The 19,275-nt window shown below is 39.9% G+C and overlaps 1 protein-coding gene across 1 annotated transcript in view; it reads right to left on the bottom strand.

The window, feature by feature from the left end:
- Positions 1-19,275, bottom strand: part of CDH23 (cadherin related 23) — a 398,874-nt gene that overhangs the window by 228,939 nt on the left and 150,660 nt on the right. The window contains exons 8-9 of the mRNA XM_083614292.1: positions 18,831-18,959; positions 6,073-6,151 (exon numbers count right to left, since the gene is read on the bottom strand). Of these exons, the coding sequence (XP_083470418.1) occupies positions 6,073-6,151; positions 18,831-18,959 (208 nt within the window). The remainder of the gene's footprint in view (positions 1-6,072; positions 6,152-18,830; positions 18,960-19,275) is intronic.

The raw sequence follows: 19,275 nt of genomic DNA, 5'->3' as shown, positions 1-19,275 counted from the left end.
ATGACCCTCAGATATCTAGCATTTTCCAATGCCATGTGGCTTTTCTCAGTTCTGTTGTCCTTCGTGACATTTACCTTTGCTTTCATTTTAGTTGCTAGCCTCTGTACGTTTAGATGGGTTTTGAGCTACATGCTGGCATTATGCTAAATTTAGTGAAAGCAAAGGAATCATTTGAATCCAGGTTAAGGACAGCAATTTCTAGCTCAGTGTAGATTGCATTGGGGCACATACAGTAACTCATCTAACTGATTTGAAGCAAACATCAAAACTAAAGAAACAGTTAACCTTAAAATTAATTGCTCGTGGCACCCACCCACATAGAATTTGAGATTTTTTTACCATGCCCCTTTGGGATTCTGTCCAGATTTCTCCAAAAATTTCATCTGAAAAAGAACCTCTCAATTCTTTTCAAGTTTTGCTTTATGTGAAATCCAATGGTAACCTAGGAAAGTGCAAAAATCTTGCTAATAGGGAAGTGGGATAAATTCAATTCAGTTCACATTTAAATTATGTATAAACCTACCTAATTTTCACTTTCTGAAACAATATGCAAAGCAAAACACAGGCATCCTTTGAAACTTGCACTTCTCTGACTTTAGCAATGCAGTTCTCTAGCAAAGTAATTGTGCAAAATGCGCATACAAGACTAAGGTGTGCATAAAAATGCATATAGTAGTGGAAATTACATTAGAATGCATTGTATTAGGAAAAATGAGTCTATTAGGCAAAATTGCATATAAACATGTATCTTAGAAGAAATACGCTGATGAATTTGTGGAAATGTGGAGATTGAATTTAAGATAGGAAAAAATGAACAAGTGAGTGAAACTGAAACTGATTTGTGTATCCCTACTTGCCAATGAATTTCACTAGTTTTATTACTTTACTATTACTACACTTAAGATTCTGCATCTGTTTCACCTGAGTAGAAGCTCAAGCCTTCATTTTTAATTTCTCTTTAGGTGAAATTTCAGAGACAATTCTATTCCTCAGCCAAGTTGAGCCTTTTCTAGAAAAGAGGACCTTCAGCCATGTCAACCCATGAAAGGAAAATATATGGGAGTTGATAAGACAATGTGATTGCACACTTGATATCTTTGTAACTGAATCACTTGAGCTTGACCTTACTCTTTTTTTTGAAGTGGTTATGCTTCATCTTCTAGCTTTAATGTTCTTCTGTCAAGTGAAAACCTTGTATTTGTAGAAGGGCTGTATATAAAAAAGTTTCTGCAATATGTTCTGAAGCAAACAATATAAAACACAATTTGAAAATGTTGGCCTAGAATTATTATATATTTCTTCACCGCCATGCCTGTAGTTTAACAGAGAGATAATTAATTAAATTGGGGAAATAAAATCAGTATTTTTACTTTTCATTGAACATTTCGTTTGCTTTTGCTACCCTAAATTTAGCTTCAACAATTGGGGGTGGGGGAAAGCCTACAACAATCATTTTTAATATTGCTGAGTTAATTCCTAATCAAATTCATCAGCTATCTTCTGACATTAGACAGCTTTTTGCACATTTTGCAAATGTTTCCAGCCCAAGCAGAAAATATACTCACTGACCTTTACCATAATAATAGGGGATAATGACAAACTAATTATATATTTCTGGATTGACAAAAACCAGAAATGAAACTTGCCTTTGGTGCATGGATTACTGGAGCCTTCACTAACTAAATAATTGCCTTTTAGAAACATACACACACTGGTGTTACGTATCATCTATACCAATAGCGAACTCAACTTTCTGAGTGCTGGTCTTTATGCAGCCAAAACAGCACCACCCAAAGGCAAGAGGGAAATATGAGTAGACTTAGGTGAGCAACAGAGTTTGCAGAAACACAAAAAACAAAAAAAATACCTTCCCCCCACAAAACCTTTAAGGTGATGTGGGGAATGAAGGAGAGGGGGAACGACACCCTGAAAACTGTTCCATGAAGATGAGCGTGCTCAGAGGCTATGGAACACTGCTTTGCTGTTGGCAGGGATAGGTGATGGTAGGATGCAGTGCTGTATCCTGAACAGGAGCACTCCTGACTGAAATATTTTGTTGCGGGTCCAAGTTGTACACACACTATGTGCTTACTTTCTTCATCCACATAACTAAAACCAGCAAATTATTCTTCATGCTAGGAGCTGTCAGCGCTAAAACTGAAAACCTGCAGATCTGTGTGCTACTGCCCTAGGCAGTGAGCTACCAGGACTGCAAGACACGATGTTCCCTGATATATGCAGCGCTCCAAGTGCCTAGAGTAACACCAAAGGGTCAGGCGTTCCCACTACCATTCTTGTCACACCACTAGGTTTCTGGAACCCCAGTTGTGGCTTAAGTTCCAGTGTTGCAAAAGGACTTCTCTTTATGAATTACATGTCCACGTATGGGCACACTGACAATAAGCTTGTCACCTGCTCACCTTACTATCTGAATTTGTGTATTTATATAAGGCTGTTCTGCAATCATGCAGCACTCAGGAGAGCCCAGGGCTCTGTGAATGTTCACTGACATCTGGGCTACCCAACTGTACAGCCTGATGGAGTAAGGAGGCACAGACACTTCCTTCCTTCCTTCCTTCCTAGCTACCTACCCTGCCTTTTTCCCTGACGGGACTCAAGGCGGCTTACAGATAAACATTTATTACAGAGGTAATTTTCTGGATTTCTGACTGCACAAAACCAGAATCCATAATAGACCCACCGGCAGAAGCAAAATACACCACAGTGGTGGGTAACTCAATTCACCACATGCCAAAATCAGATGCTCAAACTGCATGTGGCAAAACACGCCAGTAGAAATTCCCCTTTTCCTACAATAATGCTTTCTACTGAAAACTGTTGAGTTAGTATCAGTTAGTTCCAAGCAGATTTCAAAACTTCAGTTTCAGCTTGCAGACACAAGCCAAAAAGAAAATGCAAAACAGCTTAATCACTTGTGGCTTTGATGTATTCTGCATGATTTTCTATGATATAGATGGCCTCCCCAATGTGATAGACCCAGGGGTAATGATTAAGTTATTGATGTATGTCAACAGATGCAATCATGTTTATTATGGCTGTGAGACTGACTCTTACTCTGCAGGCACACAGAAGAACGTTCAGGTTATTTTGGCAATAACTCTGTTGGATAAGGGTGGTGTGAGAGAATATGGACTATTCTATTGGCCAGATCAAAGACGGCGCTGATAAACAAAACTGTTATAACCAATTCAGAAAATAAGAAATGTTTAAGGAGATGATGCATGGAGAAGTACTGGCTCATGCAAGGGGCTTCACCTGCACATATAGCAGAACTTCCCCACAAGATGTTGACATGTTTTTCTAGCCTTAGGAATGGTCTCACATAACCCCACAACAAAACTTACTACGGTAAATTGTAGTCTGGATTTATTTCATATGAAATATCAGCTCACTAATATTTGGGTCTGGTTCATAAGCCAAACTATGGCTCCGTATGAGCAAGCAAGTGTGTGGGTATGGGGAGCAAAAATTGTGCTTGCTTTGCTTCTTTCTGTTCCTGCGGCTGCCACACCACCCAGAGGTAAACTATGGTTTGACTTAGCATTATGTGTAAACCTAGGGTTGTTGTTTTTCTCTCTCAAATTATCCCTATGCGCTAATCCAAGAACAAACCTTAACTTCAGCTCATGGTTTGTTTGGAGTGAGAAAAACTATAAGTTCAAGTTCACATGTTGTTGTTGTTTAGTCATTTAGTCGTGTCTGACTCTTCGTGACCCCATGGACCAGAGCATGCCAGGCACTCCTGTCTTCCACTGCCTCCCGCAGTTTGGTCAAACTCATGGATCCTTCATGGACCACTGCCTTGCCGTGGCAAAGGGGCTTGAATAACTCAGAGAAGCTATGAGCTATGCTGTGCAGGGCCACCCAAGATGGGCAGGTCATAGTGGAGAGTTTTGACCAAACGTGATCCACCTGGAGTAGGAACCGGCAAGCCACTCCAGTATCCCTGCCGAGAAAACTCCATGGACAAAGTTCACATGTAATGCTAAGCAAAATCATGGCTCAGCTCCCGGTAGCAAACCAGCAAACAGGAGGAGAAGCAAAGCAGCCATGTTTTTTGCTTTGTGTACCTACATGTTTGAGCATGCATTGCTTATGTGTGGTTTAGCTTAGCATTATGTGTGAACAGGGCCTTTGACTTCATTATGTAAACATGGTCAAGTGAATCTGTCCTTGGATTTGGAGCTTACCAAAGCAGGTTATGCAAGTGACTTATTTATTAAACTTGACAAATACTTGCAAACAACAGTTCAAAGTTAAAAAAACAACTTCAAACTCTGAAGGGAAAAAGTTACTAGTTTTATAGTGGCAGGCAGTGGAAAGACTCAGACCACTCCATAGATGGGTTTTTTTTGTCTGATCAGCTAGCAAATGTTGGCTGTCAACCGAGCTATATCATTTTGCTAGGCTGAGATCAAATGCATAATAGCGGGTGTCAAGAAAGAAGCAACACACCTGTGCCCATCCTATAATTTCTTTCACAGCAGTAAAACATTTTTTCAAGATCAAATATAATTAATGATACTGGTTTTTTTTTTAAGCTTTAAAAACAGAAACTGGCCTCTGTAGAGAAAGGGAAACACTGAAAATATTGCTTGAAGCACACTTGAGTGTTGTGAAAATAATACATGATGCTGCAGGAGGAGGAGGAGAGAGAATAAGGAGAACCTATGAATTTCTAGTAATGTTGCCCAGCTCCAGTTTTACCAGTGCAGTTTCTACCATGGGACATTTGGATTAAAGGTTGTGATTACTGGTCTTTTGGAAGGGCCTGGAGGTTTATCACCAAGCTGCCTGCCTGGGACAGTTTCAGTGCATAAAATGGATGCAGCAATTCACAAATCCTACAGTTTTGTCTGCATCAAGATTTCCATTATTGACAGTTCTCTCCCAAAACATGCTAAAAGGAGGGTGTGGAGAAACAAACAACAAGAATAAAATCTACACAAAAATTTACACCACACTTACAAACCTCAAGCCAACTGTAACTAAAAAAAGGGAGGGATGGTAAAATGGAAATACCCTATTTGGAACCCAGAGCATTAATGGCAGTAGCAAAGCGGTCTCAAATCCAGTTTCTCATAAACAGGTGATAAGCTTGAGTAGCTTATCACTAGACGAAACAAATAGAAATATGGAGTTCAAATATGAATTTGCAAATTCACATACTTCAAAACTGAAATTATGAAGATGGCATATTTTTTGAGACAACATGATGAATACTTTATTTTATTTATTTCAACCCCCTATTTCTTCTTCAGACACAATTTTATTAAGTTCCTGTGTGTGTTCTAGGAGATTTCCAAATTCAGTTCAGATACTTTGTATATTCTTTGTTACAGAACAGTGAAAAGAAAGTTGTAAAAACATAAATGTTGAGAGTCATTAATGGCAAAACAACAGCTTAACAGCTCTGGCCAGGGATAAACAGACACACATCTGAAAACAACATCCTGATTTCTGAGGCTCAGTTCAGGCACAGATAAAAATTAAAATATTCCACTTCTTCACTGATTGATCTCTAGTCTAACATTTATGTTTGTCAAAACATAATAAAGACACAATTACTGATATCATATGGTTAATTCATTCACACCATAAGAGTAAAGAATATGGTGGAAAACAGGCAAAAAATGGGATTGTTTTATCAGTAATTGGTCTCCTTACATTAATTTTCGTAAATATAATCTTTTATTTTAAAATTCAGAACTTTTCAAGATACTGTGAGTCTTAGGGTTCTTTTGCTGTTTGATTATATATCAATATCTGTTTAGATGTTGTTTTTATTGACTTGTGTGTATTCTACAAATATATAAACTTTTTTAAAGAATAGACTCACAGAACATTTTAAAATGGGATTGTAGAAGACGTTGCATGCAAAAATGATATGGTTTATCAATAGATGTTATGAAGAGAGGAATTGTCTTTAATGTTCTACTGTGAAAGTCTAATACTTTATAGCTTGGATTGAGTGCCAGGAAGATTGTCACCTGGCCAATTCCTCTAACTTCGCAATCATGCTTGCTCTACAAGAACTCCTTATGGACTCACCTGACACAATTGTGTAGCCAATACCTCTGGGACGTCCCTTGTCCTGGTCGATTGCTGTTATCATACGCACAGTTGTACCCTGTGGACCACAAAGGAAAGAGGAAAAAAAGAGGATTCCAGTTTTGCAGGCACTGTGGAATTTGTTTCCGTATCATTTATCATCCTCACTGGGCAGTTCCCCACTGCATACCCTTGCAATTTGTTTCATAATTCCTAACTTCAAACATGCTAAATAGTCCTTATGAATGGATCCAATAGCAAGCCCAGCTTGTCTAAAGAGAGCATGGGCAAGTCAGCAGTAGATGCTGAAATTGCTTATCTTACTTAATTTAATCATGAGCTATTTGCGAGGTGCTCAAGGACTACAAAAAGCATCTTGCTGGATTTCCAGAGCAAAGTCTCGCAGCTAATGGTAGCCTTTTAATATCCAAGTCTTCCACTCCTACACACCTATTGTACTAAACCTCAGTCTTGACCTGCAACCCTCAAAATGACACTAACTGAACATGACCCATGGGGCAACCATGTTCTTGTGGGCAGGCATGAGAGGAATTGAATGGTGTCTTTTGTTTTTAAAAGTGTAAGTGGATGCTCCAACACCGTTTCCTTTGTCACTTATCATGAGTCCAAGGAGCTGGCGCTGAAGTTAGGTCACCAAGGTGAATGTGGCTATTAGTGACAGAGCTTTGCTTCTGATTTGGGTCACTTACTCCTGGGAGCTGAAACAAAGAAATCCCAAAGAGAGGCCATGGGAAGCAGGTACAGATCTAAAATGCACAAGCAACTTATGGACTCTACCTCATTTTTTGCTGCTTCTGAAAAGAACAGTGAGTTGTTTATTTTACTATCATGAGTTGCTCAATAATAACTATCTAAGCTTGTAGTTCCACGCATCAAATTTTGCATGGTAATCATTTTCTATTATTGCCAATGACGTACAACTTGGAGAGATACTCCTGTACCCTCTTCCCCAAACTAAAATTAGTTTCTCCATTATTCTTTGAATGAAGCAGCTCTGTCAAGTAAGTAACCAAGATTTCCTGGTCCTTTTTTTCCCCTGCTGCCACCTCCTGTCTCCATTGAAAAGTTACACTCCTTCAATAAAAGGGACAACAAAAGTCAACTGCAAGTACATCTGAAGTTCCTCAATTTGAACAGCCAGTCTCCATTTCTTCCTAAGGAGTAGGATATTGGTTAGAGCTCCCTTGAATAATCTGGTGCCTTCCATACGTTTTGGACTACAACTCTCTTCAGTCCCAGATTGGTACCAGGTTGGCAAAGTCTGGGTGAAAAGGTCAAAGGGTGCACAGAGAAGGAGAATTATGATTACAACCCAGAACCCCTGGTTTTAAGCCTTCAGCTATGATGTGTTGCATACTACTCAAGATAGTCTTCATTCATGTGGTTAGGATTAGAATGAAACTTCATACAGGGCTCTGTAATGGTTATGGAGCTTCAACCAACCACCTGCATCAAAAGGCAGCTCTGGATGTGTAATAGGGAAACTATCCACAATGGGTAAGGGAACAGGGAAGGCCACACTTACCGTACATGGCGGCATGTGTAGGCAAGAACACCCTCCATCTACAGATCAAAGTTACTGAACTAGAGCCTTCTTTTCCCCTTAGCCTCTACATCTTTCAGCATAAAAGCTATGAATTTTCTCCTAAGGTCATGGTTACTCAACAAATGCCCATATTTACACACATAATAATAATTAATGTAGTGTGAACATATTTTATGGCTTTAGGCTGTTCTGCTTTCCTTTGTTTATTGAGACCCAGGGAAAAGAGGTGTCCATTTTGCCCTCAGGAAAAAAAAATGCCAACAGTGGCATTTGCAGTCTAATGAGACAGCAAGAACACACATCTGCCTTGGCAGCAGCAAACTAACATTGTAATTCATCAGATGAAGGCCGAAGGTCAGACAGAGTTGCTTCACTTCTATCTCTTATCCAAATACCTTATTAGCCCCATTTCTCTTCATAAGTACTTTTAGACAGCCAGTTATTTGTTTTTTTAATCTTGGCATTGTGTAAATTGGTGCAATCGACAGAAATAGCTACTTCTAATAGACAAATATAAATACACCTGAAGTCTAACAATTTTCCTGACAAATGAGAAAGATACAGCTCAGTTATCTCAGTTGTAGGCAGAAAATCTGCATTCAAATGGAGGCATTTTCAAACACATTTTCTCACAAAATATGCATTTCTAAAGGTATTTTATCCTTAAAATGAAATTCTATATACATTTTGGTATGTTTTTTTGAGGCAGATATGCAAGATCTGAAGAATAACCATATTTTGGTCAGCATATTAGTAGCATCTCTAACACACACAACACACACAAACACACACTTTGTATTTTATACATGTATATAAGCACGCTTGCATATGAAAAAATAAATGTGTTAAAAAGGTAATTTTTAAAAATCTATATGAACAACTTTTGAGAGTCCTTAACCATGCATTGCCATGAATAAATCTAACACAAACAGAGAGGTGACGGTTACTCACTAGCAGCAACAAAACAAATCCATTTTGTAAGTGCTATTAAAACCTACAGTTTCATATTGGGCTCCTTCAATACTATAGATACAGAAAACTATTTTTCAAAATGTTGTGCTGAAAGTTCTTTGAAGCCATAGACTGTATTCCAGGCATTTCAAAAGACACTTTACGAATGTGTTCACATTAATCTGAAGACATTAACTATAAATCCTTGGTAACTGACCTTTGAATAAAATACCGTGCTACAGCCATGCTACTAACGGAAGGGAGAGTGTCTAAATCATCAACAATGATTATGTTTTCCAAGCCAGTAAATACAGCTAAAGAGGCTACAGGTCACTTACATTTACCATCACTCCTTAGTCTGGCAAGCTAGTTTAGTCAAAATTTAACGTAGCTCAACAGCAGAGTACATTCCTTCAAATGCATGAATTCCTGCATTCAGTTCCTGCCATCTCCAGCTACAGCACCTCAGGTAGCAATGTCCTAGGATCTTGGACATCCATTGCCTAGTACAGTCTACTTTAGCAGTTGGACCAGTCATCAACTATTTCTGTATAATGCAGCTCCTCATATCTGCATACACAAACCATTTCCACCATCTTCCCCAGTTTTTAAAAGCTATTTTTTAAGCAAAATGTTTAGTGCCGTCATATACAGCACTCAGTTCTGGATAGCCCCTCTATAGCTAACTACTCAGTTTAGCCACAATAGCCTTCAGAACACTGTCATGAACTAAGTTTATATACTGACATTCAAAGGCATTGGAATCCACCAGTCCAAGGCTTGGCTGTTTTGCAAAAGCAATTAGTTCTCTGTGGAATCATTTGCCACTTTGTAAGCAAACAGCAAATGTTCCAAAATATCACAATTACTCAATCCTCGTGCTTACTTTTGATGCGAGATACTCATCGTAAGATTATTTCATTTTAATGTACTGGTTTCATGACAAATTCTTATAAATGCACCCTGAATAGTAGCAGCTGCTACATGTCATGTAAGATGAAAGACTTGAGAAAGCACAAGACCTCTGACACGATCAGGGGTATACTCTGCTAAATGAAAAGCGAACATGGTACTCATGACTTAGCATAGATTCATGCAGTTGCATTTCCTTATAGCAAGAGTAGGGAACTTGTAGCACGTAGGACTTCAGTTAGCCTCTTCCAGCACCCCAGCACCATGTTTCCGAACGCCTCCCTTTCTACAGTCTTGTTTTTCCTGCTGCTGAGTTGACCTCTCCTTGGGTGACCTCTCCTCTTCATGATCTCCCCTCTGCTGCTCAGCAGACTGGCAAGCAACACCTGAGTAGCAGGGAAGCAGGGGTGGGGCTGGCTGCAGAGTCCTGCTGTCAATTACTCTCTTCCTGGAAGCCAAGCAATCTGCCAGTTAAGACACAGCTCTCTACGTTTGATGGGAATGGTATGTGTCTGCACAGGAATGGATTTCAATGTGTACACTGTATCCTGTTTTTTTTTAAGTAACCAATAATTTATAGGAGCAAACGTTTGATTTCTCCTGTATTTATCATTATTTGATTATGTATACTTGCTTTTAAGCTTTGATTTGATCTATTTTTGATAAATATTTTATACCATCTTATGTATATTGCTTAGATATTCTTAAATTTTGATTAAATGGTCCATATCTTCTTTTAAAAAAAATTAAATAAGAAAACCGTTAGAAGATTCACACAGTCAAGATCAGATGTTATATTATGAATAGATTATATAGTAATCAAATTATACAAACAATAATTATCTATTTGTATTACCTACCCGTTAGCATATGAGCAGCTTTATATCTCAAAATATTGAAATTCCAAATTTTGTGGGTGGGGGCAGTAAGTTCCTTGCTGACAAAAGGATTCCACTTACCACAAAAAGCAAATAATATATTTCTACAGCAAATGATCTCTAGTCTTTGAATATAAGGGCTTTTTAAAAAATGAGTTAATTCTCTTAAATTGTGGTTATCTTTCTGATATTTTCAAATATCTTGTTTGGAGATATTCAAGCCATGAGGATGATTTAGACCCTCATTCATCTTTGAATACACCTGAAGAACCTTCTTGCTTTCAATAGTTTAATGCTTCTACGCACTCCCAGTTCTATATAATCTACGACTGATTTCAACGGGGAGTGATTTGGGCTTAAGGACATCTTGCAATGACTCCAAATTTTCAACCAACTGGAAAGGATTCGAAAGGGAGTCTACATAAACATTTGAAAATGGCAGTGAAGAAACTAATACAGGAACAGAAATAATTCTACATAAAACAAGATTTAGTGATCCCATCCCCAACGTGCTACCCTTTAATTTGTAATTCCCACGGGAGAGACATGAAGTTCTGGCATCTCATTTGTAAACTGAAGTGCTCCTACATTCCAAAAGTGCTGGGTGAAACCATGGCCTATCTGACAGTTCACTCATCACTTGTCAAAAGAGAGAGCGTAGCTTAGAATGGTAAGTGTCACAAACCGTGCGGCACATTTCAAAAGGAAGGCAGCTGCTGAGCAGGGTGGGTTTAGTGATGGCGCAGGAATAGCAAATGGTTTGTAAATATTTATGGGGCAGCTTTACCCTAACAAGCCAAACCTTTTGTGACCTCCATGTGTTATGATCACAGGCAGAAATAGCTTAGTACTCTTGGTTCGCATTGTAAAGGAGGAAGGGCTTACCTCTCTGAAGGACCTTTGTGTTGACTCCAAGGTCATCGACACAGGGTACATATACTCATATATAAAGGAACAGTGTGATCCTGTGCATGACTCCTCAGAAGTAAATCCCACTGAGCTCAAAGGGGCTTCCTTCTAAATAAGGGAATGCAGGACTGGGGTCTTATTTGTGCTTCCAAAGAGGGAATAATAAGTTCATGCATACCGTTCTCATTTATACCTGGACACCTGGAAGTGTCAAAAGTAGATTGGTAGGCAACTCGCACAATGTCCACCAGGACTTCATCTTAATATGAAGCAACCCTTGGTTTCTCCGGGTCTTATCTGTATTCAGGTTTGCTTTTGAAAACAAAAGGGAACCCCGGTCATTACAACTATTTTTCTGAGGATATTCTGTATATCATCATCTGCTGCTTACCTGCTGCTCAGCAGAGCAAGTGGCTATGCAGAAGTGCTGCAGATAACAATAGTTTTGAACAGGAACACAGGAAAACCCTTCCCTCACAAGGCATAAATGAAAGGGAGACATTGTGGAACCTACCAAACTCTTCTGCTAAAATAATACACATATGCTTTTAAACAGAATATGAATGAATATATATATATATATATATATATATATATATATATATTCTTCACCATCTTCCTTTTCCAGTGAAAGGGAGATGATCTATTATAGATCCCCTTTAATAAAACGTTGAGCTTCTAATAAAACACTCACAGGTAGACTAAAATATTAGAAGGAGGAATTAACCGAGACACACTGAGCCTCTGAGGCAGTGACAGCACAAATCAACTCTGTTTCTTTAACACGATGTTCTTTCTTAAATGAGGACCTGGAGGAAGATGTTATCTATTTGTTACAGGGGTAGCTGCTAGGCCAGAATTAAAACACCCACCGTGATCACAATATCTATAAGGGTATATATATGAACTGGGCCCTCTTGCAGATTAAAGTCCTGGGACAGCAAACCGAGGGCGCTTTCAGTTGTGGACTCAAAATTTTGCAAGGGAACAATTGCTTAACTGGTTGGTTTTTCATTGAAACAGGAACCACCGAGTTGTAACAGGAAATCAGTGCCTTCCTAATGGAATTGATGCTGTCCATCGATTGTCAACACTCCTATGCTACAATGCAGAGTTGTGCCACTGTCACTAAGGATAACCAACAGGGCAATGCTGGTTTAAGGTGTTACTATGAAGGTGTTACTACTCTAAACCACCTTAACAGCTTGCGACCAGTTTTCTTACAGGGTCGCCTTACCCTAAATAGGATCACTCAGCTGCCTCAATCTGCAGAATGGGAACTGTTACAGGTGCCACATAATAACTCATTCTACACTCGTAATGAATCGATCTTTTCGTGTAGCAGCACCTACACTCCTGCCTATTGGCACTTTGCAGGCACCTTCGCTGTACGCTTTCTGGCACCTGCTTAAAACATTTTGCTTAGGCAAATCTACCCAGACATGCAGAAGCTACATGCACTTTATTAGTTTTTAGCTACCGTTGCTTTTAACTTTCCTTTTAATATTTTTAAATAGCTGTTTTTAACTTTTTTTTAAAATTAGTAACTTTAATGTTTTATTTTATACTTTTATAAACTTCTCAAGGGGCTTTCTTACAACTGAGCAGTATATAAATTCTGTTAATCAATCAATCAATCAATCAATCAATCAATTTCCCCTTTAGTTGCTTGGACACTGTGTACGTGCACATGCATGCATTGGGTTTACACAAGCAGAATCGGAGTTGCATAGCCCTCAGAATATCTCACATTTTAAGAAAGAAGGCACATGCAGATAAATCACTTGCAATGTCTCTCCCCACTTTCCTGCCTGTTATATCATGTTTAGGGGGGAAAGAGGTCACCAAGGGCACATGAAAAGTGTTTTTGTGTTACACCACAATATACTTGTTCTATAAAAATGAAACTATAGCATTCCTTCCTTCCTTTCTTCTATTATAGGATTAAGGACTTAAAAGGCAAACTGGAACCCCATATCGCAGGAGGAGGAGCTGGGGGTGGGGAGGGGAAGAGAAGGGTGCTGAAGAAAGCCGCCACAGCAGATTCCAGAGGCAAGAAATCCTATTTCGCACTCCTTAATTCCAGTCAAAGGGCTGATAGGAATCTGCTTGCAGTAATTTGCTGCAGTTTATCCAGTTCTTTTCCTTCTGTCGGCTCTTCAGTGACAGGCTGGGTGACATGCTGTTACTCAAGTGAGGAAATTAAAATTTGATGCAATAATCCCAAAAAGGAGGATTTTATTAGGTAATGTATAAAGTTTTAGATTAGGCGCTCCTGCTTGATACAGAGATAGAAAAAAATCAGGCACGCTGAGCACCACTGATAAACAGAGAGAGAAATGTAAGTAGACAGACCAAGAACAATTGCTGGAGTCCTTTCCTGACCTTTGTTCAGCCTATTAAATCAGCATAAAAAGGAGCACCTTTCATGTATGAGAGGCCTGCATGTGCAACAAGAGCAGATAACCATATTAACACAGAAAAAGGCACGCAGACCTTCAGATTTTAGCATCAGAAACCAGAAGCAACCAATGTGTCAGCGAAGAGCCAGGGAGCCACCATGCTTACACCACCAGCAGCAATAGGCATGGTGGTGGCAAGATTGGGGCTATGTGAATACACCTGCTGGAGCATCAGATTGGTACAGTGGTACCTCCGGTTGTGAACGGGATCTGTTCTGGAGGTCCGGCCAGATCCTGAGGTTTTCGCAACTGGAGGACCGCTTCTGCGGGTTTGCCACTTTCACAACCTGAAGTTTATGTTACCCGAGGGTAATGTAAGCCGAGGTGCTACTGTACTTAACAAGCTGCCTTCTATCAGACCATTGGTCCACGTAGCTCAGTAGTGTCAAACTCAGCCAAGAGCATAAGGTCAAACAGATTCCTCACTGGCCTTGCAGACAACTTCATTGTCCAGAAAGTGGGAGAAGCAACAAGAGGAACAGCCATTTTAGATCTGGTCCTAACCAATGTTGATGACCTGGTTAGTGGGGTAGAAGTGGAAGGATCATTAGGCGCGAGTGATCATGCTCTTCTGAAGTTTACTACACAGCAGAAAGGAGCAGCCAAGCATACTAGGACACAATTTCTCGACTTTAAGAAAGCCGACTTCATAAAACTTAGGGAAGTGCTGGGTGAGATCCCATGGACAGTAATACTAAAAGGAAAGGGAGTTCATGATGGCTGGGAGTTTGTTAAGAGGGAGATAGTAAAAGCACAACTTCAGGCAATACCAATGAGACGGAAACATGGAAGGTGCCTAAAGAAGCCAGGGTGGCTATCTAAAGAACTTTTAACTGAGTTAAGATTAAAAAAGGATGTGTACAAAAAATGGAAAAGGGGGGAAACCACCAAAGAGGAATTCAAACAAATAGCCAGCACGTGTAGACACAAAGTCAGAAAAGCTAAAGCACAGAATGAACTCAGGCTTGCTAGAGAGGTTAAAAGCAACAAAAAAGGCTTTTATGGGTATGTTCGTAGCAAAAGGAAGAACAAAGAAACAGTGGGGTCACTCAGAGGAGAAGATGGTGAAATGCAAACAGGGGACACAGAAAGGGCTGAACTCCTCAATGCCTTCTTTGCCTCAGTCTTCTCCGATAAAGAAAACAATGCCCGACCTGAAGAATTTGGAGCAAATGATTCAGCAGAGGAAACACAGCCCAGAATAACTAAGGAGATAGTACAAGAATACTTGGCTAGTCTAGATGTATTCAAGTCTCCAGGGCCAGATGAACTGCATCCAAGAGTATTAAAAGAACTGGCAGATGTGATTTCAGAACCACTGGCAGTCATCTTTGAGAATTCCTGGAGAACAGGCGAAGTCCCAGCAGACTGGAGGAGGGCAAATGTTGTCCCTATTTTCAAAAAGGGGAAAAGAGAGGACCCAAATAATTACCGCCCAGTCAGTCTGACATCAATACCAGGGAAGATTCTGGAGCAGATCATTAAGCAAACAGTCTGTGAGCACCTAGAAAGGAATGCTGTGATCACCAATAGTCAGCATGGATTTCTGAAAAATAAGTCATGTCAGACCAACCTGATCTCGTTTTTTGACAGAATTACAAGCCTGGTAGATGAAGGGAACGCAGTGGATGTAGCCTACCTTGATTTCAGCAAGGCATTTGACAAGGTGCCCCATGATATTCTTGTAAAGAAGCTGGTAAAATGCGGTCTTGACTATGCTACCACTCAGTGGATTTGTAACTGGCTGACTGACCGAACCCAAAGGGTGCTCATCAATGGTTCCTCTTCATCCTGGAGAAGAGTGACTAGTGGGGTGCCACAGGGTTCTGTCTTGGGCCCGGTCTTATTCAACATCTTTATCAACGACTTGGATGATGGACTCAAGGGCATCCTGATCAAATTTGCAGATGACACCAAACTGGGAGGGGTGGCTAACACCCCAGAGGACAGGATCACACTTCAAAACGACCTTGACAGATTAGAGAACTGGGCCAAAACAAACAAGATGAATTTTAACAGGCAGAAATGTAAAGTATTGCACCTGGGCAAAAAAAATGAGAGGCACAAATACAAGATGGGTGACACCTGGCTTGAGAGCAGTACATGTGAAAAGGATCTAGGAGTCTTGGTTGACCACAAACTTGACATGAGCCAACAGTGTGACGCGGCAGCTAAAAAAGCCAATGCAATTCTGGGCTGCATCAATAGGAGTATAGCATCTAGATCAAGGGAAGTAATAGTGCCACTGTATTCTGCTCTGGTCAGACCTCACCTGGAGTACTGTGTCCAGTTCTGGGCACCACAGTTCAAGAAGGACACTGACAAACTGGAACGTGTCCAGAGGAGGGCAACCAAAATGGTCAAAGGCCTGGAAACGATGCCTTATGAGGAACGGCTAAGGGAGCTGGGCATGTTTAGCCTGGAGAAGAGGAGGTTAAGGGGTGATATGATAGCCATGTTCAAATATATAAAAGGATGTCACATAGAGGAGGGAGAAAGGTTGTTTTCTGCTGCTCCAGAGAAGTGGACACGGAGCAATGGATCCAAACTACAAGAAAGAAGATTCCACCTAAACATTAGGAAGAACTTCCTGACAGTAAGAGCTGTTCGACAGTGGAATTTGCTGCCAAGGAGTGTGGTGGAGTCTCCTTCTTTGGAGGTCTTTAAGCAGAGGCTTGACAACCATATGTCAGGAGTGCTCTGATGGTGTTTCCTGCTTGGCAGGGGGTTGGACTCGATGGCCCTTGTGGTCTCTTCCAACTCTATGATTCTATGATTCTATGATTCTATGATTCTATGACTGGCAGCACCTCCCCAGGTTTTCAGGCAGGTATCTCTCCCAGCCCCACCTGAAGATGCCAGAGACTGGACATGGGACCTTCTGAAGGCAAAGCAGATGCTCTCCCACCAACCTATGGCCCTTCCCTGATTCACTACCTCCCCGCCTCAGTACCACCCAGGTAAACTGTGGTGATGCTGGAGTCAGGAGTGCGGCTCTGCCCAAGCATACTAGGAAAATCCAATTATGACAACATGCATCATCCAAATTCAATGTTGGTATATACGTATACTGCATGCACTTCACCATGGCAAGTTCGCTATACAACACACGTAATGTAGAAGGTCAGGATAGAAATGGCACACCAGTGATTTTAGACATTTCTATTGCACTCATAAGCTTAAAATACTTATGCTCATGTTGTATGTATTGAGACTACAACGTGAAAAGCGGTCCAGATAAAAATTCTCTGCAAGCTATTTCATCGCTGCTTAAAAAAGAAAGAAAGCACCCTCCCACTGATTATTTCTAGATGAAGGGAACCAATAAAGCCTCATAATTTGAATGAAAATTATTCATTAGTGTTTCTGGATATGTTTTACATCTGTCCACTGTTCTCAGAAGCACTGAGCCAATTAGGTTGCAGAAAGTATTGGCCAAAGATACAAGCAAATCCCTTGGAGATATGAAAGCATTCAAAGAATATTGAGAGGGAAGATAGATAAGAATAATAATTCAATGCTGTTGTTTTGACGTGAGTTTTTTTTTTTTGTCAGGCTGAGAACAACAGAGGCAAATGTCAGCATGCACAAGCAATTTTATGTTCCTCTGTGCTCTCTCTATTGACTTCCCAAACAGTTCCCTAGAGGAAAAATACATGTCATTGTACATCCTCGATCCATCAGTCATATAGAGGACCTTCTCTGAACATCTACCTGTTTAACAGACTCCAAATGACAACAGAGAACATGATGTGGAAATCAGACAGTATAAACTCAGTATACCCTAAGAAGAAATGCACTGGGTCAGAATTCTTATTCTCACATTAATTCCTTTAGACTAGGGCTAGCAAAGTGACCCCACTTGAAGTCGTTGGACTATAACTCCCCTGACCCCTGACTCTGGCTGCAGTTGATGGGAGTTGGCTTTCCATGCTTTAAACTGCTATTTGGATCAAATTAGATAGGGGGAAAGACAAATTAAGGTCTCTTAAAAACAAACTTGAAGATTGTATTCTTAAGAAATATTTGTATTTCACGTTAGACACAAATCCTCTCCAGGGCTCCCCCTGCCCCACTACAATGTCCTGTGTAAAAAAGTCTGCCTCTTGACATTAATTGTTATGTATGTTACCGAAAGTGTCAATAGAAAAGGACCATTTAGTTCCAGACACTGCTATATTGTCATTTAATTTGAGAGATATTCCTTCTACAGGCACAAGGTCATGCAGTGAAGGTGATCCAGTACATAATCTCAGATGCTAGTGGGGATTTCCATTTCTGTAATACCATATCATTCTTCTTTCCTTCTTGTTATTAATGTACTAGGCAGGATTTTTTTCCGCCTCCTCTACTGCTTATATTGTCTCATGTGAAGGAAAGCTTTAATATAAAATCTGGAACGATGTGTGTGCAGTTCCTACAACCATCTGTATTAATCAGTGACTTCGCTCTTCTCCAGCTACTTATCAGCCTTTTAAGTTAAGATCAAGTGCTTTATTGGTCAAATATTTAACACACCCTTTATTAAGGAAGGAAAGTAATAATTTTCTGTAAGAGGTCCAGAATCGCTTATATTTACAACATCAGCAGCTGTGGTACCTTCTTCTAGCTTTCACAGTTCTGAGTTGGTACATGTTTGGATAGTGAACAAATGTTTCTGCATTATTCAGAAGTGAATACTAACAAAAATAATTACTTTGCACATATCAACAACTGAGCCACTTGTCTCACAGTGGTTTCTCCCTAACAGAGTCCCATCCGGAATGGAGAAATCATTCTCTCTCCTGTATTCCCCCTTTAACAATTTTGTAGCCCTGTACTGTATTCCAGTACCCTACAAATCTATGTTCAAATCAGATGTAAAAAAAATAACAAAAGATGTCCCCTCCCATCTTTGAAAGTATTGCACCTAGTTTGCCTTGTTCTGATATCTGCTTCCTCTTCTCTCTGTTCCAGTTCCCACTTCCACTTCTTAATACAAAAAAACTGCAGACAAAAGAAGATTCAATTGGGATTATGTGGGAGACGTTCTCAATAGCTCTCTTAATCCTTAACAAGATGCCGATCTAAAGCTCTTACCGGAGGAGAGTTCTCATAGATGTTTGTACTGTATGGTAGGTTGATGAAGATTGGGTCCATATCTTGCACATCTGTGATGGTGATCGCTAGATTGGCCAAAGTAGAAAGTGGTTTGGTTTTATCTTGGTCCTTAAAAATGAAGAGAGGGAAAATATTGAAAGAGAATTAAATAGAAAAGAATGGAAACCATTTCCCTTTAACATCTTTTCATTGCTGTCTCCTACAGCAAAGTTCTAGTTGTAGAAATGAACCTAAAAGCTGCCATATTTATTATGATTACGATTTACCTACCCTTCACCCTATGGCTCCAGGGCAGGTTACAACAATTAAAACACAATGTTAAAATTCATTTAAAACAATTTACAATCTCAAAAATAAAGTGGCTCTATATGGTGTCAAAAGACAGGCCACAGACACATGTATTCAGCATTTGCTGGAGGTGATA

The sequence above is a fragment of the Podarcis filfolensis genome (assembly GCF_964270895.1).
Source record: "Podarcis filfolensis genome assembly, chromosome: 5".
Taxonomy (NCBI): Eukaryota; Metazoa; Chordata; class Lepidosauria; order Squamata; family Lacertidae; genus Podarcis; species Podarcis filfolensis.
The sequence above is the reverse complement of the archived record's forward strand: the minus strand, read 5'-3'. Positions and strand labels throughout refer to the sequence as shown.